The sequence below is a fragment of the Brassica napus genome, chromosome C1 (genome assembly GCF_020379485.1).
Source record: "Brassica napus cultivar Da-Ae chromosome C1, Da-Ae, whole genome shotgun sequence".
NCBI classification, from domain to species: domain Eukaryota; kingdom Viridiplantae; phylum Streptophyta; class Magnoliopsida; order Brassicales; family Brassicaceae; genus Brassica; species Brassica napus.
In genome coordinates, this window is record NC_063444.1 from 11,378,458 (window position 1) to 11,405,974 (window position 27,517).

At 40.0% G+C, this 27,517-nt stretch overlaps 2 protein-coding genes and 1 pseudogene across 2 annotated transcripts; all 3 read right to left on the reverse strand.

Moving 5' to 3' along the window:
- Positions 1 to 4,962: 4,962 nt before the first annotated feature.
- On the reverse strand, positions 4,963 to 7,948 carry LOC125579800. The gene is made up of 3 exons (XM_048743653.1): positions 7,607 to 7,948; positions 6,828 to 7,520; positions 4,963 to 6,668 (listed from the first exon to the last, which is right to left on the reverse strand). The coding sequence occupies exons 1-3, from the start codon at positions 7,946 to 7,948 to the stop codon at positions 5,373 to 5,375; spliced, it is 2,331 nt and encodes a 776-aa protein (XP_048599610.1). The 3' UTR covers positions 4,963 to 5,372.
- A 79-nt stretch (positions 7,949 to 8,027) lies between these two features.
- Positions 8,028 to 11,518, reverse strand: LOC106366211 (cysteine-rich receptor-like protein kinase 24). Its single transcript, XM_048745674.1, has 7 exons — positions 10,743 to 11,518; positions 10,477 to 10,596; positions 10,116 to 10,237; positions 9,834 to 10,044; positions 9,498 to 9,735; positions 9,267 to 9,420; positions 8,028 to 9,171 (listed from the first exon to the last, which is right to left on the reverse strand). The coding sequence occupies exons 1-7, from the start codon at positions 11,482 to 11,484 to the stop codon at positions 8,839 to 8,841; spliced, it is 1,920 nt and encodes a 639-aa protein (XP_048601631.1). The 5' UTR covers positions 11,485 to 11,518; the 3' UTR covers positions 8,028 to 8,838.
- Positions 11,519 to 22,988: 11,470 nt separating this feature from the next.
- LOC125575201 lies at positions 22,989 to 26,106 on the reverse strand (annotated as a pseudogene).
- Positions 26,107 to 27,517: the final 1,411 nt, after the last annotated feature.

Below are 27,517 nucleotides of genomic sequence, written 5' to 3' on the forward strand. Positions count from 1 at the left end.
TCTTGCAAAGTCTTGCTTTTCTTTACTTCCATCTACTTATCCCTTTCCAAGTTTGTAATTTTTCAGGTTAAAATGGTTAAGAAGACAAAGGGAAGGTTGGAAGCTGAGAGGCAAGAAGCCGAAAGTCAAGAGTTTGCACTAAGAGGAAAAGCTTTAACCAGCGAGCCAACTGGCTCAGGGACGCAGAGGACTGTGAGACAGCAGACGTTGGCTGCAAAGAAATCGAAAGAACACGAGAAGAGGGCAGGAAAAAGCGTACCAGTTCCCACCCATGAGGAAGGTGAAACTGAGAGTGAAGATGAGCCGGCACCTACGAAGAAAGCCAAAATGTCAAAGGGCAAAGGGGTTGCTGTTGATCGAGACAGAACGAAAACTCCATCTGTGGAGGAGCTATATGACCATTTGAAGAATGGAGTCACTTGGGCTCCAACCAGGTTTGCCGACCTCGGTTTGCTGAAGGAGTTGGGTCTAGAGTCTGATATTGAGACGATGCTGGGACATTTGAAGATGCCAAAACTCCTCACCATGGCTTATCCTTTCTACAAGGATGTCACTTGTCAGTTCCTATCCTCTCTTGTGGTCACTTACCATGACACGGCGCACGTGAGACAAGGATGGGGAAAAATCAGGTTCAAGGTCAATGGAAGAGAATTCAACATGAACTTCAAGGACATTGGGAGGGTCATGGGGTTCCAAGACCTAGAAGACCACTCACTTCCCAAGTGTGAGAACCTCCCCACAGAGCTCTGGAAGTTGATTACTGGAAACAAACACTCTACCGGGGCAGACAAGAACTCACACATCCGACACCCGTCTGTACGCTACCTCCACAGATTGCTAGTCCATGCTTTTTACCCACGGAAGCAAGCTGGTACGGTTACTGAGGAAGACATGAGACTGCTCTGTCCGGCTATCCGTCCCTACGCTCAACCTGGAGTGTTACCCCTTCCCAGCACTGACATCTATGCTACTTTTGGGATTGTCAGTTTCTTTGTGGGCCGTCTCGAGCACTATAGAGATTGGGCGTGGTACACCACTGATTCGCGCCCAAAGATGGGGATAGGCGGAATGATCACACCACTGCTCCAATTTCTGAATGTTCCCTTGGGAAAGGACGCAGCGGGGCCTAGGTTCATTGATGGCACCTACTTGAGGATTGCCACATATTTCAGTGGGATGTATGGGAAGGACTACGTCTACCACTACTACTTGCAGGGCAAGCCAGTCGAGGTGGTTCTTCCAAACCGGAACCTGACGAGTTTAGAGATACCTGGAGCTGTCAGCTTCAACATTCCCCAGGAGTACTTTCTCGGAGAACACGGGCCTCTCGATCCAATTCAAGCAGCTCCATCAAGGAAAAGGAGTGTCCCTACGCAACCTGACTCGCCTGTTGCAGACACATCTGAGCATATCTATGGACCTCCGCGCTACTACTTCAAGCCCCATGACGGAGTCCTTCCACCTGGAGCTCTCCGTGATGCTCATGACCACATTGGTCGTCTCCAGAGGTGGAACAAAGCTCAGGACAGAACGATAGAAAAGCTGAAGGATAAATGCAAGGCGCTAAGCAAGACTGTGAAGAAGCAGGCTAAGAGTTCAGCCAAGTTCATGAAGAAAGTAGCTGATGTCTTAACTAGGGGAGGAATAGCTGGATGTAGCTCAGCCGATTTCGCTTTCGCGAACACCTCAAACCCCCAGCCTCAACCACCGCCTGATGCTCTTGGCTTCCCCCTCACTGCTGCGCAGCTTCAGCGTAAGTGGAGGAACCCACCCACTCAACCTTCCACTTCAGGCAACAAATCCCCATCCCTCGCTTCTTCAGACAGTGAGGACGAGATTGACGAGGTTGAGAGCCAACCATGGTATGGAGGCTCCGGTTCAGCATCCGGTGGTTACTACACCACCTTCCCTCCTGACGACGACGATGCTGGGGCATCTGCCCCCACATACTATCCATAGGAGGTACTTCTTTCTCTCCCTTGTATATACCATTTCATTTTTGCAAATTAGTTTTCTTCTCGGTATCTCTCTCTTTCCTTGATGACACAGAGACTGTGTATCTCAAGTTTGGGGGAGGTACCAAGCATTTGATCATGTTTGCTTTGATTGTGTTTCATTTGAGTCATGCATTGCACACCTATTTGCATAAAAAAAAAAAAAAAAAAAAAAAAAAAAAAAAAAAAAAGATTTTTCATTTAGTTTGCATCATTTGCACCATTAGGAGAGTCTAGAGCATATAGGTTGCATTCACTTGCATTGGGAGCAATGATTTTAAATGCCTTGTAAAGAACACTACGTTGCACCTGAGTAGCCATGCACCTCTCGAAAAGACTTGTATGTTTCGAGCCTTGAAAACTCTTCTTGAAACTTGTTGATTGTAGAAACTCAGTCTTTGAAGCCAGCTACAACCTTATTTGAACTGAATGAACTTAATGCTTCTTGCTTAGGGTCTCTTGTGTACTGAGTCATGGCTATACACACTTGAGTTGTCACATCTTTTATGCCATTCTTTTTGACAAACTCTAGTGGTAGACCACTCCCAAAACCTTTCCTTCCTTTTAAGCTTTCATTGTTTGATGAGTGAGGCCTTCTTCGGAAAGTTTTACATGTGCATAATGTTGAGAGTATCGGGAACGACAATGCTTGATCTTCATTTTTGCTGGATTGGACACTCTATTGTCTAGCTATAGGTGGGAGGGTGAGCGTTGTAATCATGATTTGGGAGAAATAAAAAGGATAGATTCTTGTGCTCAAGTGAATTGATTTATTGGGATAAGTAGAGAACCTCCAGCTCTAGTTTTGAAAAGTCTTGGCCCCCAACCTAAAAAAAAAAAAAAAAAAAAAAAAAAAAAGAGAAGAAAAAGGGGGCTAGCAAAGTTGTTAGGAGCTGAGAGACATTTTGAGGTTGTGAAAAATCCCTTATAGATTTCAAGGAAAAAGAGCTGATGTTTTTAGAATCTTTTGGTGAGAGGTGTGAGTTGGGTTTGACATTTGAGAGTGAATGTGTAACTTATATGTTTGGGAAAAGGGTAGAACAATGGAGATTGAGCATTGTATGCATGAGTTGGTCCCTTTCTTAGATATATTATGTGCAATGTCAAGGCTACTTGTTTTGAGAGTAAACCACCTTAAAGATCATATGTTTTGAACCTCTTGAATCACTTGAATAAAAGCCTTCCCTTACCCAACCAAATGACTTGGACCAACTGACCATTTGCAAGAATTCACTTGATATCTTATGCTTAATGAATGTGAGAGTTGGCAGATCTGAATGTGTGGATGCTTGATGATGAGTGTAGGGACAAAAGGAGTTGAGATAGGCCTAGAGAAGCTAGAGTGTAATAAGAGAGTGTGCTAATTGTGTTTGCTAGTGGTGTTTCTTTTGGTTATGAGCTCCCACCTTCAACCTCTCTCCCTATGAGTTCTAGAAAGTTCACTTGTGGACAAGTAAAGAACAAGTTTGGGGGAGTTGATATCTTGCATATTTCTATTGTTTTATCCATTCATCCATGTGCATTTTGATCATATAGATTAGGATTTAGCCATGTTTAGGTTGCATTTTGCATACATGAGTCCTTATCAGGTATTGGAGTACCACATGGAGTTCTTGGAGACACTTGGAGGCATTTGGAGCTCAAAAAGGAGTGTTTAGAGTGGTCATTGGGCGAGCAAGGCATGGGAGCGACCAGTCCGGAGCGACACCTTGACGTCGCTCTGATCTCCCTATCAGAGCGACCTTACTAGAGCGACAGGGAAGAGTCGCTCGCGTATTGATCGCCCGGAGCGACCAGTCCGGAGCGACACCTTGACGTCGCTCTGATCTCCCTATCAGAGCGACCTTACTAGAGCGACAGGGAAGAGTCGCTCGCGTATTGATCACCCGGAGACAACGAATCCGGAGCGACCTCTCGCAGCGACACAGCGAGGTCGCTCCCGAATCCGGAGAGTGAAAGATGAACACGGATGAAAGCCTTAAAGATCTTTTCTGAAGCTCAAAATTTGTGGAGACACTGGAAATTGAGTTAGCTTTCCAATGGAAGTGGTTTCAAGTCATTTGGAGCTGTATTGGATAAGTTATAATCGATTTACTACAGGTGTATCAACCCTTGCCGGGGACCACTGGAAAGTTGATGGGATTAACCAACTTCCCACTTTCTTCCACCCACCTTTCCTTTGCACGATTTTTCCTACTTTTCTGTATAATATTTGCTTTCTTTTATCAAAAGAGTGGGCAAGAAACATGATTATCCAACTTTGTAATAATTTAACTTGTCAAAACTCTCTCTCTTTGAAATATCATTGTTCTTAGTGTTCTTGAGCTGTTCTTCAATTGTTCATCATCTGTTCTTGAGTTTTAATTTCGTTTTGCTTGTTTAAATCCTTGTTTATCTTTATTCTCTGTTGTATCCACTTGAATATGCTTCAATCTATTATGAGATTAAGTGTTTTCATGGAGATTAGTGAGTAGTTTCCTTAGAATTCATGGGTTAGGGAGATTAGAGTAACTTAGTGAAGATCTATGGTGTTATTGTATTAGATCCTTGTATGAACTTGCTTGTTGAGTATTTTTAATGCTTGTTTAGTCTTGATCACTCTAAACCTGATTTCTAAACACTTCTCATCAGACATGATTAGATGAAGTGTTTGAATCAACTCAACTAAGCTCTAGTGAGATTAGCCAAGGACACTTGATGTTAAAATTGCTAGATAGTTATTAAACTTGAACTTAAAGATTGCTTGATTGAATTAAGCCAAAGACATTTGATGTTTAATGATTTCTAAGCAAATGGACATTTACCTAGACATAGGACCTGTCTAAAATTGTGTTTAGACTTAAGAGATTACTTTGATTGAAAGCTTGTCACCTAGATTGGATCTTAGTTACTTGAAGTCAATTCCCAATACCCATGGATTCACTTGTCTAAATTGATTAAAACCTTGTTGTATTGCTCTGTTTGCTATTGTTACTTGTCACACACTCACAACTATTGAATCTGCTTAGCTTAAGAAATGACTTGTATTCTCACTGATTCACATCACTAGGACTGGTTCGACATTCACCCCCCTATACTACAACATTTGCAATAGGCAGAAAAACCTATTACCAAAATATCTTGCAGTTGAATGACAGACGGAACCATTAATGCGAACAAGGTTGAGCAGGCCTCCGGAACAGAATCCTGCATCTGCCGCGAGAGACCGTCGGCTGCTTTGTTTTCAATCCCAGGTTTGTAGATGATGTCAAACTGGAAACCCATCAAACGTGTGAGCCAACGCTGATATTCCATAGATACTTCGCGTTGCTCGAGCAAAAACTTCAGGCTGCGCTGATCCGTGTGAACCACGAAACGACGACCAGTCAGATAATGCTTCTATTTGATGACTGCTAGAACAATTGCCATGAGCTCCCTCTCGTAGATAGGTTTGAGCTGTTCACGGGGAGTGAGACTGTGACTGAAATATGCCACAGGGCGTTTGTTCTGCTTGGGGACAGCGCCCAAGCCAAAACCCGAAGCATCCGTCTCCACCACGAACAACTGAGTGAAGTCTGGCAATGTGAGTACCGGTGTAGTCATCATCGCGTGCTTGAGAGCTGCAAAAGCTTCCTCAGCCTTAACTGACCAACAGAACTGATCTTTACGTAGTAAGGAAGTCAGAGGTCGTGCCAAGATCCCATAGTCTTTAACAAAATGGCGGTAATAGCCCGTGAGGCCAAGGAACCCGCACAGATCTTTGACTGATCGTGGAATAGGCCATTTGCGCATGCCGTCAGTCTTGGCAGGGTCCGTTGACACGCCTTCAGCCGAGATGATGTGGCCCAAGTAATCAACCTGCACTTGGCCAAATGTACACTTCTTGCGGTTAGCGAACAAGGCTTGTTCCCGCAGCACCTGTAGCACCACAGCCAAGTGTTCTTCGTGTTCTTCAATGGACTTGCTATAGATCAAGATATCATCGAAGAAGACCAGCACGAAGCGACGAAGATAAGGTCGAAAAATCTCATTCATTAAGGCCTGAAACGTCGCCGGGGCGTTGGTGAGGCCAAAAGGCATAACCAAAAACTCGTAATGGCCTTCGTGAGTTCGAAAAGCTGTCTTCGGAATATCCTCCTCTCGCATCTGAATCTGATGATAACCGGAACGTAAATCAATCTTTGAGAACATGCGAGCTCCATGAAGTTCATCCAATAACTGATCAATCATCGGAATAGGATACTTGTCCGGAATGGTGACGCGATTTACTGCCCGATAGTCCACACAAAAATGCCACGTCTTGTCCTTCTTCCTCACCAACAACACAGGACTTGAAAAAGGGCTTTGACTGGGTCGAATGATGCCACTCTGCAGCATCTCAGTGACCATAGCTTCCATCGCCTCCTTGCTTGCGTGAGGGTAACGGTATGGTCGCACCGAGATCGCAGTAACTCCGGGTTGTAAGTGAATTGTATGCTCACGGCCCCGAATAGGAGGTAATCCAGACGGAACCGCAAACACATCTTGAAAGTCATCCAACACTGCAGAGATAGATGGGATCATGACAGAGTCTGTTACTGCCGCTGTTCCGAGCTCCAAAGCATCAGTAAACACCGAAACTTGAAGAGCTTTCAATGAGGCAGCAGTCTTCGTGAGCGAAGGGTCGCCACGCAAGGTTACGGTTCGTCCACAGTACTGAAAGGACCACTCTTGAAGCTCTCAATCCACTAAACACTTTCCCAAACAGCGCAGCCACTGCACCCCCAAGAAAACATCCAGATTACCCAATTCCAAAGAAACAAAATCACTCTGAAAGAAGTTATCTTGCAGAGAGAAAGTGATTCCTCGACAAACTCCGAGTGCTTCCACCGTAACTCCAGTGCCTAATAGCACCTGAAAACGCATGTCTGTAGCCAACTGAAGCTTCGCCGCCTCCACCACCCGAGGAGAAACGAAATTATGGGTGGCTCCACTATCAATCATCACCACAGCGCCAACATTACCAAAAACCCCCATAAGCTTAGTAGTAGTAGGAGTATCAATACCCAAAAACGCATTAAGAGACAGCTCCACCTGATCAGTGTTCATAGTGACGTCAACTGCAGCGTCTCCTTCATCCAAAATTTCCACATCATACCCGTTAATCACTGTCAAAATGTGAAGCTCCTTCTTAGGACAAATGTGCGTCTTCGAGTAAGGACCCTTACATTTGAAAAAGATATTATCCCTCCTCATAGCATCCAACTCGGCTGGAGTATACTTCAACCGTGGTGTGAAAGAAGTACCCGTAGCCTGTCTGTTAGCAACCGGTGGAGCCCCTTTGTACCCTGACTGAGACCCAAAACCCGTGCCTTTAGATCCCTGAGAAAACAGCCCGCGAGAAACCCCTCCATCTTTCTGAGCTGCCAAGCTGACTGACTTGCAGAACGCACTACCCTCCATACCAATAACCGCTGCTATATGTTGAGTTAACCCTTGCGGTTCTTTCATCTTGATGACCTCCTGAAACTCTGGTTTCAACCAATTAAAGAACACATGAACCAGATTCTGCTCATCAACACCCGTGACAATAGAACGCAACTCCTCAAACTCATTAAGTAATCAGCAATAGAACCGGTCTGGCGAAGCGAGACCAGACGTTTTCCCGGCTCCTCCTCCATTCCTCGTCGAAAACGTGCTACCAAACGGCACTTGAACTGATGCCAGTCCGTGAAAGGATCATTCTCTGTTTCCGCATTAAACCAGTTCAGGACCGGACCCTCCAAACTCATCGAAACCATCTGCAACCGCTCGAGCCCATGAAACTGACCAAAACAAAAGTAACGTTCAACCTGAGCAATCCAACCAAATGGGTTAGATCCAGAGAAAACAAGCATCTCGAGCTTCTTCAACAACCCTTCACGGGTCTCAAAGACCGACGGCGGAACACCAAACCCAGGAGGACGATGATCGAGATGCGATCGAGACGACGACATCGTCGCTGGATCTGGAGAATCGCTTGGCGAGGTGATCGCCTTTCCTTGAGCTTTCTACGGTAGCTGGTCACTCTCCATACGAAGGAGGATCGTCGTCAGCTGATCGAAGCGACGATCAATGGAATCAAAACGAGAATCGTACGCCGCAAGGCGCTTATCCATCTCTGTAAAACGAGCCGCCGTAACTTCGGCGTGATGCGCCAAACGTTCCCACTCCGTGCGAAGAAAAGCCAACTCATGATCGCCGGTGGAATCGTCGTAAGAACGTAACATCAGACTAGAATCCGCCCTCGAAGACACAGCGAAGTTTCGATCGAGTCACAAACGCACCAATTTGTTAAGTTTGTTGTTATGATCTCTCGTTACACTCAACCCCCTTGTAAATCTCCCACACCAGAATACTGAATAATACTTTGATTATGATAAACCCCAAATACCCAGTATCGATTACAAGGAAGTAACGATGATCACACACGATCACCCTGAAGGACACATACGCCACTTCTCACAATACTCAACATAAGGAAAGTGTGAGCTTTATTCCTATATTTATAAAGAGATATTAAAACCGCAAAGTCTCTCTCACACTCCAAGGCTTCGATTCATTATTTCCCACTCGCAAAGTCTCTCTCTCACTCCGAGGCTTTGCTCGTTACTTCCTCATTCATTTGCTCTCCCTCTGCGACTACTGTCTCTGCGCTGTCTCCACTCTTCTTCATATGCTTGCGGAAATACACTTGCTGCAACGTATCAAAGTCAAGCTTATAAAGAAGATGAAACTAATACAGAGCTCTTCATTTCTTTAAGTCTTCTCAAGATTCATTAAAAATCTGTTTATGAAAGAATATATGCGTTATATTACTTAATACTTCTCAAAAATAGCCTGGCCTTCAACGAGGACTAACACACGTGATCGATACATCATTTACAGAACAAGCAATGGACATGCTAGTGGACGGACCAGGCTGAAAGCTCTCAGCTAATGGGAGATCCTCTGATCTGACTCTGAAGAAAAACCCAGGAGGTTGGGGCACAGGCAGTGTAATTGAAGTATTAGTGAGCATCTTAAATATTGTGAACATGCTTGGACGATCTGTTGGATTTTCTTGAACACATAATAACCCAATATGGACGCATCTGATGACTTCATACTTATCATAGTTATCTCCTATGACCGGATCTACGAGTTCCAACAATGAATCATTGTTCCAAAGCCTCCATACCTGTTTATTCGTTTTCCAGGAAACTAGTGTTCAGAGCAATAATTATTACTATAAATGAAGTAGCAAATTGTGAGATAGTGTGGAAATTTACTAACATATGTAACCAAGTTGCCTGTTGAACCATCTATCTCGTGGAAGCTACTATTCTTTTTTCCACCAATAATCTCCAGAATCAATACTCCAAAACTATACACATCAGACTTAGTCGAGAACTGCCCATTCGCAACATATTCCGGCGGCATGTAACCGCTGAAAAACACATCCCATATAACTTATCAAAAACAATAAAGAGTTACAGATTATAACTAAACTGGACAAATACTTACAATGTTCCAACTACTCTTCCTGTGTTATCTTCCGTTTGGTCCATTCTGAAATTCCTAGCCATACCAAAATCCGCAATTTTTGGGTTCATATCTGCATCTAATAAAATATTGCTGGCCTTGAGATCACGGTGTATGATTGTAAGCCGTGAATCTTGATGAAGATACAAAATTCCTCGAGTGATCCCTTCAATGATCTTGTATCGTCTTGTCCAATCTAATTGGCTCCTCTTTGTTGAATCTGCACATGCCTCATTGACCAATTAGACTATGATGAGATTAAGAACTAAGGTTTCAGAGAATAATAAGCCTATCATTTGTTCTTATTTTACTTACCACCAAAGAGGAAGTAGTTAAGACTCTTGTTGGGCAAAAACTCGTAAACTAATATCCTTTCCTCTCCTTGGACACAAAATCCAAGAAGCCTAACAAGATTTCTATGTTGGAGTTTAGCTACAAGAAGCACCTCGTTCTTGAATTCTCTTTCACCTTGTCCTGAAGTTTTAGATAGTCTCTTCACAGCAATCTCTGTTCCATTCGGAAACGTTCCCTGCACGTCTCATAAGTTATCAGAATATATTTGTTTGCTTTCTCGTCAAGTTTCTAGTACAAACACTATACCTTGTAAACTTCACCAAATCCACCATGACCAAGCTTGTTAATGTTGTGAAAATTACTTGTTGCAGCCTCGATAGCTTTAAAATAGAATTGAAGTGAACCTGAAGTTGAAATATCATCCCCAGCTGCAAAAAAGAAAAGAAAAGCATTTACACATAACTGGAGAGTTTCCAAGGGTCACTATATTTCTATATCAACTTCGTATCTCTTTACCCTTATCTGGCGGTGCAGTATTGTAAGTCTTTGTTAATCTCTTTGCAGCAGAGAAATAACCGTCTGACAAGAACATAGAAGAGTAAAAAACGTATTGAATCTACTTGTGTTTTGAAAATCTGTCTTTGTACAAAAACATGAGGAAACTCACTTTCAGTTGTAAATGCTTTATACGATTTTCTCTTCCTCCAAATTCCAAATCCTAGAGCAAGCAATATGATAGGAACAATTACAATTGCCACAATAGCTCCTGTAGAAATACTTTTCTCATCTGCACGAACCCAAATCACAGAATAAGAACTAACACAGAAAAAAAAAGAACATAACAGATAAGATTAAACTTCAAACATGGTTTAGATATGGGCTAAAAAAATCATATGACCTGATAACAACAAAGATTATAAAACATGGTCTTACCCTTTTCAGGAGGAGGAATGTTTTCGGGAAGTCCCAAGAAGGCAAAAATCTCCCATCGAAGGAAACAGCTCGGCCTCGAAACAGTACCTCCTTGTCTCCCACGGCAACATGACCTATAATCAATCACATTTTGTTGTAGACACCGGGTGCAGTTTTGAGGAGATATGTCTCTACTGCATTGCATAAAACCGTAAATGTTGGTGTTGGAAAATTCAAGCGTTCGTCTTCCAGCCGCGTAGTTCGTAGAAGAAACATCTTCTATCACACCAACCATCAAAGCTTCCCATGTCATATCGAAATCCGTCCCGTTAGGTTGATAATCTCTGGTATTGTAGTCATGTCGTATAATTTCCATATCGAGCGATCCGTAAAACGAGCGGTTTGAGTAGCGTACAAGACAAAGTGTATTTCTATACATCCTCCAGTCTATAGCTTCTATCTGAGTAGTACAATTCTGTACCAACCCATTAGAGGCAGCCATGATACAATCAGAACAAGATCCTGCTTCAATACCTGGTACACACATCCCTAAACCGTATACTCTGTTGGGATCTTGTCCGGTCGACGTTGTATAGAAGCCATCATTAGCTGTGACGTTAGAAGGAAGAGTAGAGAGCATGACTCGGCGGTTTAAGTCGTAAGTACCATCGGGTGCGAAGAAACCAGATCTGTTAAGGCAAGTATTTGCGTAGGCACTGCTGCTTATGAGCACAAACCAGAAGGATACTAATAAGTTGATCATTTTGTTCTTTCCTATAATTGTGTTAATTTGAATGTCTTAAAATGAAAACCTCTGAGTCTTGAAAGATATAATTTTTTTCAAGCATGGAATTTCAACTTTATTTTCAATCTCTCCGTGGTCTACAAATTTGACAAATCGTCATTGAATTTTCCCAAGCGGACTTTTGGTGAACAGTCGATGGCTCTGGTAAAACCGTGACCTAACTCTTATTGTATTTTCGTCAAAGCATGGGAAGAGACATTCGCCTAGACTTCGGTGAAGAAGACATTCGCCTAGACTATTTTAATCTGTACACGTATACTTTAGGGTTTTACAACCACCAGATTCAGATCAATGGCCCCTTCCCAGGTATTCGATTTCTTGGGAGAGAAACTGCGTCCCCTTTTAATTGCAAAATTGGGTCTTGTTTTACAAAGGAGGCATTCACATCTACATAAGGATACATACTTTCAAAAGGAAAACGAGAAAATAAATATTGAAACTATTGAAAAGTTAATATGAACTTGGGAACATACAAACAATGATGGGAATAAATAAAGAGAAAATTATTAGAATGTTTAACAAAAATTGTTTTATTATTAGAGTGTTAAACATCTTTTAAAAATTACTAAAAAAATTTTCTACCCATAAGAAATGACTGTAAAGGCTTTTAGTTAGTTATTTTAATTGAAATTATTTTTAAACATTAAATCCACATCAGTAATTAAATATACACATCATCAGAATAGAAACCAAACCGTCTCTTCTCAAACATAACTACATAGAAGTAAAAAAAAACTAACTAAGAATATTGTCTTTGTCGTCTCGAAGAAGGAACCGTCGAAGAAGGAACCGCGAGGATACTCCCACTCTTCGTCATCGACATTGTTTGTGTTTACTTCCTCTTCCTCGAACTACCTCTCTGTCGTGAAACTCTGTTTTCTCCGTTATCGTCGTGCCCGAAATCGTCGTCTTCAATTGTTTATACGAAATCGTCTTCCCCACCGTCTTCGCCGCATTCTTATCTACGGGTTCGTCTTTTCCGATAGGATAACGTGACGGTATATATTATATTTTGTAGCGACTGAGATAGGGTTATGTTACGGCTGTGATATGGTTTTGTTGCGGGTTTTGTTGCGTCTGGGTTAGGGTTTTGTTGCGACTGAGTTAGGGTTATGTTATGGCTGAGTTATCGATGTGTCATGACTAAGTTAATGTTATGTTGTGGCTGAGTTACAGTTATGTTGTGACTGAGTTATTCAAACATTTTGTGGCTGGGTTATTGTTATAGTACGTATGTGTTATTGTTTTCTTGTGGCTGATTTATTGTTAGATTATATGATCAGATGGATGTTGATGAAGTTAAATCACATGATTACCTTCCAAGACTTTACCCTGAAGGGTCTTTTGACCTGGAAAAAAAAAATTAATCACAATTTCCGTCTAGGAAATTTCTCTCACATTAGAGAAACAATTGGACTTGATGTGTGGGAAGAACTGGTGAATTCTCCCATTGGAGTAGTTGCTAGGCTAGTTGGACGCGAAAGCATATGGTCTGGTAGGACCGTACACTATCTACTATGTAGACATCTGCGAGTACATAAGAAGGAGATATGGTGTCTCGTGGTTGACGAGGCTATCAGGTTTAGCTTGCTCGAGTTTGGTGAGATCACCGGGTTAAATACGGATCCATTGCCAACAGAAAGGTTTGAAGCTGATCAATACAAAGAGTTTTGGGAGGAGTTGAAGGTGCCGCTTGGGATGGGACCCAAGTTAGATGAACATAAGGAAGCATTAGCGTTCTGTCCGCTTTGGATTTCTGAAAAGCGTAAGTGGTTGGGGCTGCTACTTCTTCAAGCCATGGGAGTCTATTGTTTGCATCACAATTCAAGGATACCTTTTGAAAGTGCAATAAGGGTATTCGACGATGAAGCCATGGGGTCGTACCCATGGGGTCAGACTGCATATAAAGTTCTCATTGACTATATTAATATGTTGGCTCCAGAAGGAGGGTCATACACAATAAGCGGCATGACCATCGCGTTATTTATTTGGGCGTATGAATCTGTCGCCTGCTTCGGTGAGAATTTTGGGAGGGTGGTGAATAATGAAGACGTTCCGCTTTTGCGATGGGGTGGAAAGCGTACACGTGCAAGTCTTGATAACTTGTTGGCTGTCAAAATCAAAGAGCATGGCGAGGTAAGGTTTAACGCTGAGTTTTTAGTTTTTAGTTTTTTGATGGCTGATTTATTATATTTGATGGCTGATTTATTATATTTGATGGCTGAGTTATGTGTTATTTTGGTGGCTGAGTTTAATTATAACCTAGTGTTGCAGGTGCGTGTGAGGAGAATGATTTTAAAAAACTCAATTGAAGAGATGTTTTTTAAAAGGTCGAGTGAACCTGACGACCCACAACTCGTTAGCTTGATAACAGACATACATGAAGGTAGATTTGTGAAAGGTTTTTGGGAAGTGCAGGGGAATACGTAGGGTAATGCGCAAGGGAAGGGGAATGATAAGAAGAAGAAAATGAAGGGTGGAGTTTCGTCAGAAGCTGAGCCACCCACTAAGAAGTAGAAGAAAGTTAAGACACATAATGAGTCTGAAGCTGCTGCAACGGGAAAGGGTTCTAGCGAGAAGGAAGGTAGCAAAGATTTGGAGTTGGAGAACAAAGCGACTCTGACGACCATTGTTGGTACTCTGGATAATATTTCCAGAAAATTTGATCAGTTGACTCACGGTTGGAAGCTTACGAGTTTGACCGGAACAGACCATTGATGGACCAAAAGACCATTGATGACAGGGTGAAAGCTTTACTGGAGGAGCGTCTGAAAGTTCTGGGAGTTGGGAAAATTCCCGAAAACAATGATAACCCCTCTCCACCATCAGCAGATAAATCTTTATCGTTGGCATCACTGCGGGTTCAAACGCAGCAGAACTCTGTCAATAGTCCAGTGTTAGCTGCGACTCCTGGTAAGGTATTTGGACCGAAAAAGAATTTGGCGAAGGAGCTTGATAAGGAATCAGGGGTGAAAAGGACTTTGGCTGAGGAGTTTGGTAGTGTCGCTAAAGCTACTGATCTTGATAGTCAACATCTTGATTTCCTAGTAGTTACTCCTGCAAAGGCTACTAAGGATGATAAGGTTCCAGCCTATGGACGCGCCTGCAGGGGCAAGCATACTGTTAATGATGAGGATGCCGCTGATAAGAAAAAGCAGAGCAGGCAGATGCTGCGTTGAAGAGGAAGGAGAAGGCTGAGGCTAAGAAAAAAAGAGGCTCGGGCTAAGAAAAAGGAGGCTCAGGCATCCAAAAAAGAGGGTGAGGCAAAGAAGAAATAAGAGGCTGACCAAAAGAAGCAAAAATAGGATGAGTCAAAGAAGAAAAAGGTGACTCCACCGCGTGCCGGTGTACAAAAATCTGGAAAGGACAGTGTATTTGCTGATGTGAGTGACGAAGTTGTTGGGGAAGAGAACGAATTCGCGCCGGAGTCTGACGTCGAGAGATCTGAAGTGGTTAGATCTGCAGTAATTAAGGAATATCGGGAGAAAAGACACTGCAGTTTCTTCACCAGCAGTTTTTCCGTACATAGGAGAGAATGGAACGACATGCTTGAGGTAGAATGTTACTCCTGCATCAGTAATATATGACCCTCTAGCACCTGTTGATCCAATTTTACTCAAAAAACTGATGCAACACATTAAGAGAATTCCACCCAAACCACCAGCACCAGCAGATAAACCAGCAGTCCTCTCCGCTGATCATGAAGGTGACTTCTAGAGCATACTCATCCATGAAAGAACGTGGCCGGAAAAGGAATATGGATAGGTGTTTGATAATGTAAGTATTTAGTGCGGCTAAGTTATATATTAATTTTATTATATTGCGGCTGAGTTATATATTTGATTACGGCTGACTTACATATTCTTTAAGTACGGCTGAGTTATATATTATATAACGGTTGACTTATATATTCTTTTATTATATCACGGCTGAATTGTTAATATTATTTGTGTAGCATGTCGTTGCGTATTTGACCGTCCTCATTAAAAGGTCCATGCGAAATCCCACTCCATTCTGGTCCAAGCGGATTGCCTTCGTTGACGTTTGGTGGCAAAATTTTTTGATTCACGATTTCATTCAGTTCAAGATAAAACCTAGTATGTTCAATTTCAAAAGAAATGGTTATGAAGATATGTTAAAGGGTAAGCTTCCCAATCAATGTCCAACAAATTTGATGTGGTATGAAGATGTGGATCACTTGTACGGATGTCTTCAAACCGGCGGAAATCACTGGGTTGCGTATCATGTGGATTTGAAGAAGGAGAAGATTGATTGTTACGATCCAATTTTTGGAGAGGCAACACCCAAAAGTGAGCAGAGAATTCTAAATTCATTTAAACTGCTGATGCACATGATTTCGTATATGTTGAGTGATCATATTCCTGCCAATATCCGAGCCCCTAATAAGAAGAAGTTCTCATTAAGAAAGAGGAGCAAAAGATACACTCCACAAAACACCCAGGTTGGCGATTGTGGGGTATATTCGTTGAAGTTTGTGGAGTGTCTAGCGCTTGGTGTAACGTTTGATGGGATGAACGATAAAAATATTCAAGGTTTACGGATGAAGATGGCAGCATAGATCCTCGATGAAGGAGGAAATTCTGTGATGAGCAGTTTGCTGACCAATTGAACCTGTGTTTGTTATTTTGTATTTGACTCAGTCTTATCGTTTTTATAATGCAGCTGTGTCGTATATGTGTAACTCAACCTTACCTAAAACATACCCTAAAATCGAAAAGTGTATATATAACTCAGTTGTATCGATTAGTATAACTCAGTCTTACCTCAAACATATTCATACCCTAGAATCAAAAAAAAATTAAATGTTTATACTTTAAAATGTTAAATTGAAACTCCAATTATAAATTTGAAGTGAATATATAATCAACTGAATGTGTCTTTTTTATTGAATTTACGAGTTTAGAATCAATCATGATCTTGAGGTATATGTTGTCTTACAATTACACATAAACTTAACTGATAGATATAAGGTGTGAGCATACTTCAAAACTCATAAACTATTATTGTGTTATTTATTATGAATTTGTGTTATTTATAATATTTCTTGCACCATAAATCCAAATCCTAAACCTTTAAACCCAAAAAAGCAAACCTAAACCCTAAATAAGCAACCCTAAACCCTAAACCCTAATTATTAAGTCAGCTGTAAATGTTAAAGTAACTCAGCCGTAAAGTGCAATTTAATTTGGACGTTTGGGGGAAAAAAAGATAACTGATTCTTGGGAAATTTTAACTCGAGACGTTTGATGTTCCGTACCTCTCTATATATTGTCTCCTCTCTTACACATTTCTCTCTCTAGAAAAAACCTAAACAGTATCTCTCTATCCCCATCAAAAGTTGTGCCGATTGTTCGTGGTTATTCAACGATATTAGAGGACAGTTTCAATGCGATACTAAGCTCTGCAAATCGTGAAAACCTCACTCTTCCATACCCTGGTCCGGGTGAATTGCTTGACACAACCAGTACTATCTGGTTCAAAATTTTAAATGATCTCTCCCTCGCCATCCCGTCGATTCTTGCAGAAGGATGGGTTCATGATTGACCGACATACCGCGCCATTCCCAATCATTTTAAGGAACGCTAGTTTCTTCAACTCACTGTAAGAACAGTTTGTCCACTTAAAACGGCAGCATAACGTTGCTGAGTTATTTTTTGTTTTTTGTTTTCAACAGTTTTGTAATCTTTTTATTGTAGCGCAAAAACACGTGGGATCGAAGGCATAATTTGACAGTTTGGACACATTTTAATCTTGTGTCCAGAACGCTATTTCGTTGCCAGATGCGCCATTTGAAGAGAACTTGGGAAAACGGAGGCGACAAGCCTCCGTGGATGTTAACAAGAGTTTGGCGTGATCTCGTCCACATGTTTGAAGAGTTTGGTCCTGACAATTTTGGTTTCTGAAAGTGATGTCTTGTCTGTATTTTGAACCTGATAATTTTGGTTCCTGAATGTAAACATGTCGATTCGTATTTCTTTTATATTAAGTATTATAACTCAGCCATAATGAAAATATTCTTCTGTTAGAATAACTCAGCCATAACTTATAAAGTAACTCAGTTGTGAATGTTAACTCAAAGACAACTTTAAGTTAACTCAGCCAAAACGTATAAGGTAACTCAGTTGTGAATGTTAATTAAACATAATAATTCAGCCATATTAAACATAAACCCAGCCTTAAAGTAACAATTACTCAACCGTAATTAAACTAATAATAATTCAGCCATTATAAAACATAGCCAAAACTCAGCTGTGAATGTTAATACAAAACATTTCTAATGGGACGTTTCCACTTGCTTGATTGGACTGAGTTGTCGATTAATTATGGCGTGTGTGGAAAATACTGCTCAAACCTAATAACGAGGCTAATTATTAAGAGTTTGAAATACACGGCTGCCACGCATGTATCGAGGGATTTACAATATCAAGACATTTAAATATTATATACATATTACTTAAAAAGGAAAAAAAGTAAACATCGCCATTTCATCATGTCTTCTTCTTACTTACCCTAATTCCATTTAATTCTATTTTGTTTCTGAAATTGTTTTGAGAATCAAAATGTCATCTTCATCCTGTGTTTCAGAAAATTCTTACAGACGACGTTTGAATGCGGAAAGAGGAATGCCGAAACAATGTTGGTGTGGTGAACCCTGTTACATTTCTACATCTGGAACCGCTACAAATCCAGGAAGATTGTACTATTGCTGCGGAAAAGGATATAATAAGGTTCGTTTTGGTTCTTATTTCACATGTTATGTAACGTAATACTTAGATATGGTTATATTGGTGAAAACAGAGACATTTATTCAAATGGTAGGATGAGTCTTTGGTTGAAGAGGTTGAGGATATTAAGTCACTGATAAGTGGCATGAACAAAGACATCTCGGAATTCAGACTTAACGTTGCTCGATTAGAGAAAGAGATTGAAGTAATGAAGACGGAGTCTGAGGGAAAAGGAGAAAAATGTATGAGTCAGGGTCGGTGTTTGAGGAATGTGGTTGTTTGTGGGGTTGGAATGTCGTTACTTTGCTACAACTATTTCTTTGTTTAGTAATGTTTTGTACATATAAGTCAGCATATTTTTTATGTAACTCAGACTTAACGTATTAAAGTAACTCAGCTGTGAAGTAAACTAATGATAACTCCCCATCAATTAAACATAAACCCAGCCATAAGTGACCGAAACACAGCCGTAATTAAACTAATGATAATTCAGCCATAATAAACATAGCCAAAACTCAGCTGTGAATGTTAATATAACTCAGTCTCAACGTAGATTATCACTCACCCACTTTCATTATTAATGGGATGTTTCCACTTGCTTGATTGGACTGAGTTGTCGATTAATGGTGGCGCGTGTGGAAAATATCGAGATCTTTATAATATCAAGACGATTTATACTTTAACTCCGCCAACGATATGAGAATATCAAGGCTAATTATTACTCTCTCCATTCGTTTTTAATTGATGTTTTACATGTCTGTACGTAAATTAAGAAATCTGATGCAATACCGATTTTAATTAGTGTTTAATGCTAATATGACTTCATATTATGTGACCAAAACTCAGCCAAATTAAACCAATGATAATTCAGCCGTAATTAAACATAAATCGAGTCATAATTCAACTCTAAATCAGCCAAAAGAAACAATAAATTAGCCGTCATAAAATCATAACTCAGCCATAATTAATAACGCTATTAATAACTCTGCATGATGTTTGTTGATGTTTGCATGATGTGTGTGCTTGAAAACAATAACTCAGCCATCATAAAACAGTAACGCAGTCGTAATTAAACTATAACTCAGTCAAAAGAAACAATAACTAAGCCTTCATTACATTAATATGTTGTCATACATACATAATGGCATAGCAAAGAACATAAAAAATATAAGATTCCGATAGATTTTACATCTTCACCACTTCCTTGTGCCCATAATAAGGCTTATCAGTTCAAAATCACGTAAGAACATGCCAATCTCTTTGATCCAGAAACAGCGCTCACACATGTTGTCATCCTTAGTCAGATCAATGTGCCACAAGCAGAGACATTGTCGCTCTACATGTGTTGCACATTGGCAACTGTAGAACGACGAAAGATAAGCTGAAATGAAAGGGGTCCTATTTTGGCGGAACTCGTCAGAATGCCACAAACCCCTTCCCCATTTCACAGATCGCACTAGTTTCCCTATCCTCTGAACTGATTCTCTTGGAATACCAACAAAATACTGCCCAACACACCAAAAGATTGCTCGAGTCATTGCGTGTGTATACACAACACGCTTATATCCTTCATCTGCTGCACGCTTCATGAGAGAAAGCCCTTCTTCTTTAAGGCAGAATCAGAAGAACAATTGTACACCCTTTATATAAAGTGTCCTTGGATTTCCCTCAGCGTAGCAAGATTTCAATAACGAAGAAGGCATATTGAGTTCCCAGGGAACGGATAACACATCGTAAAAATGGTATACACAACGCCGCTCTACTAATGTCTTCATCGGCTTGGACGATGCTTTGAGGCCATAGAGATCTTGGAAGGAGTTACGGGCCACACGTTCAACCACCCACGCCTGAATTTCTTCAGGCAATTCAAGAAGAGAGAATATTCCATTTACTGTGAATTTGATTTAGAGAGAGAAAGAGAGAGAGCAATTGTGTAAAAAATAGAGCGTTGAACATATAATTATTCGAGAAGTGCCTTATTTATTGACAGTAAAACGGTTTTCGTATCGCGACGTTTCTTATTTTGGGCGGGAAGTTATTCCATAACCCAGCCGTAATACAAATTCAATTAATAAATCAGCCGTTTATTGACTTTACGACGTTTCTTATTTTGGGCGGGAATTATAATAATTTCGTTTGAAAACAAAAACCCAGCCGTAATGCAAATACATGAAAATCCCTAATCCAGCCGTAATACATAAACTTTCAACAAAAATCCAACCGTTATACAAAAACATGAAAATCCTTAATCCAGTCGTAATACCAAAAACATTAAAACAAAAACCCAATCGTAACACAAAAACATGAAAATCCCTACAACACTTGCTTATATCGAACAAGTTTTCGCATTATGTCCACTCTGTCTACATCGAGAACATGTGTGTTCTTTCCTAGGACGTTTGTTTTGAAGTGCAACTTCTAAAGCAGATTTCATCCTAATTTTCTTAGGTCTTCCTGGTTGTTGACGAATATATGGGGGCAAGCACAGTTGGTTAGCCACGATTTCTGGAACAGGTTGCGCCGAGTCAGCCGGCATGGCCGATTCAGCGTATGCGCTCACCAAATATGCACTGTTATAGTAAGGACTGCACATGGATATCCGACAAACATTGTTGTACTCCGCAGCTGCGATTGCGTATACACATGGTAATTTCTCGCATTCTAAACGCCGACATGTGCACTTTCACTCTACTAAATTAACAACATTCAAATACTCGTCAGAAGATCCATATTTAACTTCAGTGTAATGATCATCAATTCTTTGTACCGTCAAATCTCTGGCGGCAGTTACACGACCCTATTAAGAAAAATAGAATAAATGTGAAACGGCTGACTTATTACATATAAAAGCTGACTTAAGAACTATAATGTCTAACTTATGTTTACTGTTACAACTGGCTTACATGTAGTAGTTTCTCCACACCACGAGCACTACAAAAAAAGGTGTGAATTGTATCATTTAAATTGTATCACAAAAGTAAATGATACAGTTTTTAATCATTTATTTGTAAATGATACAAAATATAGATAATTTAGCATCAGTTATAACAACTGATGTCATTATTAACAAACTTAACATCACTTTGACTAACTGATATAATTCATCTTGTACAATGATGGGAACATACAAACAATGATGGGAATAAATAAAAGGCAGTTCTTTTGTACAACTGGAATCTGCTCCATTTAGATGGAAACAACATCTTATTTAGATACACTATTTGGATGTTGTTCATTTGTATATTTGTTGTACATTCATTTAGATGTAACTTTGTTTGTTTTCTTAACTTGCATCTACATCTTGATGTGAGAATAAGTGATTTTACAATTTTGGAGGAAAAGTATATGATTTTATTGTTTTGGCCCAGAAAAATTTATTCTATGGTTTCAATGGGAAAATTTAATTTTGCTATTTTGGCAGAGAAAAATACATTTTGCGGTTTTGCAGAAAAATATGATTTTGCTAGTATAAAATATGATTTTATGGTTTTAGAAGGAAAAACAATTTTATGGTTTTTATAAAAAAAAATATGATTTTGCGATTTTGGTTGAAAACACATAATTTTACGGTTTTGACAAAAAAATCATATTTTGAGGCTCAGTGAAATTGCAAAACATTATTCGTTTAGATCAGTTAACACACCGAGCCTATATAAATTGCAGAAAAAAATAAAAACATTGCAAGCCCAAATTAAAGGCTTTAGTGTTCAGAGCTAACAGAGTAGTTAAAAGCTAAGATAGAGAGTCCATACATAAAGACACTGACTTTTCGATGTACACGAAGAATGTCTAATTTGAAAAGGTGAGGAAACAAAGGGTGATCGGTGAGAAGAGATTAAGTAATGTTGTAACGTACGTAAGAAGGAACAGATGCGGAAACAGATGAATAAAAGCGATGTAACTACGACACATATATTTAACGTGGTTCATCCTTAGGGCTACGTCCACGGGCAAAGAGAGATCTTATTATTGGAGGCGATATTGAACTTACAAAGTGCAAGTTCAGGGTTACTTCGAATACAAGATATATATAGTAACATCTCGCATCTAAAACCCTAGACTAAACGGACTCATGGGATTAAGCCCACGATCAGATGTAACATCCATAATAACTTGATGCAACGCTCTTGATGCAACCGAATCGGTATGATGTACGTGATGTAACATCCATCGCCTAGATGTAACATTCAGATTCAAGGCATATCAACAAGTAAAAGTCGCAATTCCAGCGTTTTATAAAGAACATAAAAATATAAGAATTCATGTCCACTATATGAATTCATGAAGATCCCTTACGCCTAAAGGAGTGTGGAGAAACCAAGAATAAGTTAAGACCTGGAACTTCTCTTTGACTTCGAGAGAGCAAACAAGTACGTGAATCCTAGAATTGTTTTGACAAAAAAAATCATAAGAAAGAGTAAAAATATTTTCTTGTTGGATCTCATGGACCAGTCCAAGACGGTTAGGGCAGGGACGCTTCACCGAGACTTCTCCGTTAAGAAGACTCGACTATATTAATCTGTACACGTATACTTTCAGGGTTTTACAATCACCAGATCTATTGGGAGAGAAAATGCTTCCCTTTTTATAGCAAACTTTTGTCTTGTTTTACAAAGGAGCAATGGTAAATGACTGATAAGATAGATGTTTGGCTGTGGATGAACTTCATGACGGTCTTGATACCTGACTTCACTAGGTTACAAAACAGGTGCATGGATTCTCACCCAAGTTACTTCACTAGGTTTCATTATTAATACTCGTTTATGAAAGAATATATATATTACACAATAGCCTGGCTTTCAACGAGGACTAACACACGTGATCGTTGCATCATTTACAGAACAAGCAATGGACATGCTAGTGGACGGACCTGGCTGAAAGCTCTCAGCTAATGGGATATTCTCTGATCTGACTCTGAAGAAAAACCCGGGATGTTGGGGCACAGGCAGTGTAATTGAAGTATTAGTGAGCATCTGAAATATTGTGAACATGCTTGGACGATCTGTTGGATTTTCTTGAACACATAATAACCCAATATGGACGCATCTTATGACTTCATACTTATCATAGTTATCTCCTATGACCGGATCTACGAGTTCCAACAATGAATCATTGTTCCAAAGCCTCCATACCTGTTTATTCGTTTTCCAGGAAACTAGTGTTCAGAGCAATAATTATTACTATAATTAAATGAAGTAGCAAATTGTGAGATAGTGTGGAAGTTTACTAACATATGTAACCAAGTTGCCTGTTGAACCATCTATCTCGTGGAAGCTACTATTCTTTTTTCCACCAATAATCTCCAGAATCAATACTCCAAAACTATACACATCAGACTTAGTCGAGAACTGCCCATTCGCAACATACTCCGGCGGCATGTAACCGCTGAAAAAACATCGCATATAGCTTATCAAAAACAATAAAGAGTTACAGATTATAACTAAACCGGACAAATACTTACAATGTTCCAACTACTCTTCCTGTGTTATCTTCCGTTTGATCCATTCTGAAATTCCTAGCCATACCAAAATCCGCAATTTTTGGGTTCATATCTGCATCTAACAAAATATTGCTGGCCTTGAGATCACGGTGTATGATTGTAAGCCGTGAATCTTGATGAAGATACAAAATTCCTCGAGTGATCCCTCCAATGATCTTGTACCGTCTTGTCCAATCTAATTGGCTCCTCTTTGTTGAATCTGCACATGCCTCATTGACCCATTAGACTATCATGAGATTAAAAATTAAGCTTTCAGAGAATAATATTTGTTCCTATTTTACTTACCACCAAAGAGGAAGTAGTTAAGACTCTTGTTGGGCAAAAACTCGTAGACTAATATCCTTTCCTCTCCTTGGACACAAAACCCAAGAAGCCTAACAAGATTTCTATGTTGAAGTTTAGCTACAAGAAGCACCTCGTTCTTGAATTCTCTTTCACCTTGTCCTGAAGTTTTAGATAGTCTCTTCACAGCAATCTCTGTTCCATTGGGAAACGTTCCCTGCACGTCTCATAATTTATCAGAATATATTTGTTTGCTTTCTCGTCAAGTTTCTAGCACAAACACTCTTACCTTGTAAACTTCACCAAATCCACCATGACCAAGCTTGTTAATGTTGTGAAAATTATTTGTTGCAGCCTCGATAGCTTTAAAATCGAATTGAAGTGAACCTGAAGTTGAAGTTGAAATATCATCCCCAGCTGCATAACGAATTTAATATAGTATTACATCACTGGAGAGTTTCCTAGTGTCATTACATTTCTATATCAAATTCGTATCTCTTTACCGTTATCTAGCGGTTCAGTATCATAAGTCTTCTTTAATCTCTTTGCAGCAGAGAAATAACCATCTGAAAACATATAAAAATTAAAGAAACTACATATGTTTTGATCTGTCTCTGTACAATAAAAAATTGCGGAAACTCACTTGCAGTTGTAATTGATGCTTTATGCGATTTTCTCCTCCTCCAAATAGCAAATCCTAGAGCAAGCAACACGATAGGAACAATGACAATTGCCACAATAGTTCCTGTAGAAACACCTTTTCCATCTGCACGAACCCACATCACCATTGATTGGGATTAAGGGAAACTAACATGAGTAGAGCAGAATAAAAATTAAAAACCAACAAGAACAGAACAGAAAAAAAAAAACTTCAAACATGTTTTGTTTAACCTAGGAACAACAAAGATTATGATACATGATCTTACCTTTCTCAAGAGGAGGCATATTATCCAAAAGTGCCAAGAACGGATAAACTTCCCACCGAATGAAACAGCTCGGCCTAGAAATAGTGCCTCCTTGTCTCCCACGGCAACAAGATGTATACTCAATCACGTTTTGTTGTAGACACCGGGTGCAGTTTTGAAGAGATAAGTCTCTACTGCACTGCACAACACCGTAAACGTGGGAGATAGACGACTCAAGCTTCTGCGTTCTCGCTGCGTAGTACAAAGAGGAAGCTTGATCTATCAAACCAATCATCAAAGCCTCCCATGTAATCTCTAGATCCGTGATGTTAAACTGAAAATCTCTAGTATAATTATCACTCCGTATAATTTCCATATCGAGCGATCAGTAAAACGAGCGGTTTGAGTAGCGTACAAGACAAAGTGTATTTCTATACATCCTCCAGTCTACAGCTTCTATCTGAGTAGTACAATTCTGTACCAACCCATTAGAGGCAGCCATGATACAATCAGAACAAGATCCTGCTTCAATACCTGGTACACACATCCCTAAACCGTATACTCTGTTGGGATCTTGTCCGGTCGACGTTGTATAGAAGCCATCATTAGCTGTGACGTTAGAAGGAAGAGTAGAGAGCATGACTCGGCGGTTTAAGTCGTAAGTACCATCGGGTGCGAAGAAACCAGATCTGTTAAGGCAAGTATTTGCGTAGGCACTGCTGCTTATGAGCACAAACCAGAAGGATACTAATAAGTTGATCATTTTGTTCTTTCCTATAATTGTGTTAATTTGAATGTCTTAAAATGAAAACCTCTGAGTCTTGAAAGATATAATTTTTTTCAAGCATGGAATTTCAACTTTATTTTCAATCTCTCCGTGGTCTACAAATTTGACAAATCGTCATTGAATTTTCCCAAGCGGACTTTTGGTGAACAGTCGATGGCTCTGGTAAAACCGTGACCTAACTCTTATTGTATTTTCGTCAAAGCATGGGAAGAGACATTCGCCTAGACTTCGGTGAAGAAGACATTCGCCTAGACTATTTTAATCTGTACACGTATACTTTAGGGTTTTACAACCACCAGATTCAGATCGATGGCCCCTTCCCAGGTATTCGATTTCTTGGGAGAGAAACTGCGTCCCCTTTTAATTGCAAAATTGGGTCTTGTTTTACAAAGGAGGCATTCACATCTTATACATCTATCTATCTATTATAAAGAAGAGCTCTCATCTCCTGTACTTGGTGACACATGTCCCTTACAATCATACGCTGCGTTTTGATTGGCTTGGACTAACGTTATTTGGGCTCATAACAAAACAAAATCAAAGCCGAATTCTTACCTTGACCTTCTTCAGACATTACGTCCATGGATTTCTAGGGTTCATCATGTCAACCGACTATGGAGTTTTATGTTACACGAATCGTCATGAAGAAACTCTGGATCGAACTCTGTTTGTGACGTTTTCGTTTGAGGTTCCTCTCCTCCAGACCGTTACGGATGCTTTGATTGATGGTCTTAACTCATTCTCCCCACTCTTATCAAGATTCCTCATTCAATGCACTTCTCTTCCAGTCGGTCAATCTTTAGCTATAAAAAAGGTATGCATTCATCTGTAAACATCATCCTTTCACTCCTCACAACACTAAAAAAATCTTCTTCTTTGAGCAGAGTGGCTAACTCATATTTCCTCCTTATTGATTTGAAAGCTGGTAGCTGTAGCACCACCGTCTGGGAGGCCAAGAATGTGAAAAGAGGTGGCGAGCTTATGGGCGTCGTATGCTTCTCCTTGATGCCCCGGCGATTTCCAAAACAAACCATTCCCTTTTCCTTTAACATTTGAGTTTAACGTTTTTCAGGCGTAGATTTTGAGTATATTAATCAGCTTATTATTTCCTTTTCCAATTGGTTCTGATTCTCGCTGTAATTTTAGATTTTGATGTGAGAGTCGTAATCTTCAATTGTTAGACAATTCGTGTGTTTGTGTAACCTATCAGAAAGCTTATACATGTCAAAGATTCAAGTTTTTTTTTTTTTTTTTTGTCAGTTTCTTACTTACAAAGGAAGAATCAAACGAGCAAACAGAGAAAATACATGTAGAGGTTTTTAGCTTCGATCTATCTATATATATCTCTGCTCTCAAGTTTCTGGCTTTAGCTCATTACCATCTTGATTTTCTACCAAACTGATGAAGTAATGTAGTCTTGGACCCGATATGATTATATGCGTCTTTGTAAGGAAAGGTTCTACCTTGGCTTAGACCATTGTAGAATAAAGATCTCTCGTCTGAATTTTCTTCGTTTATGTCCTCAATTTCTCCATCTTTGATGTTCTGTTTCATGTACTCTTCAGTCTCTTTGTTATGTAGCTATGTACGGTTCACTGTCTTTGATTGTGAAACATTCACTTTTGAGAACATAACAAACATTTTGAGTGAGACCGAAAAATACCTAACAGAACAAACAGATTCTCGGGTGATCTCTTACTTTAAGAAATCGCCTCTATGAAACTAAGAAGCACAGCTACGCTATTTGCAGTAAATTAACACCATCGAGAAT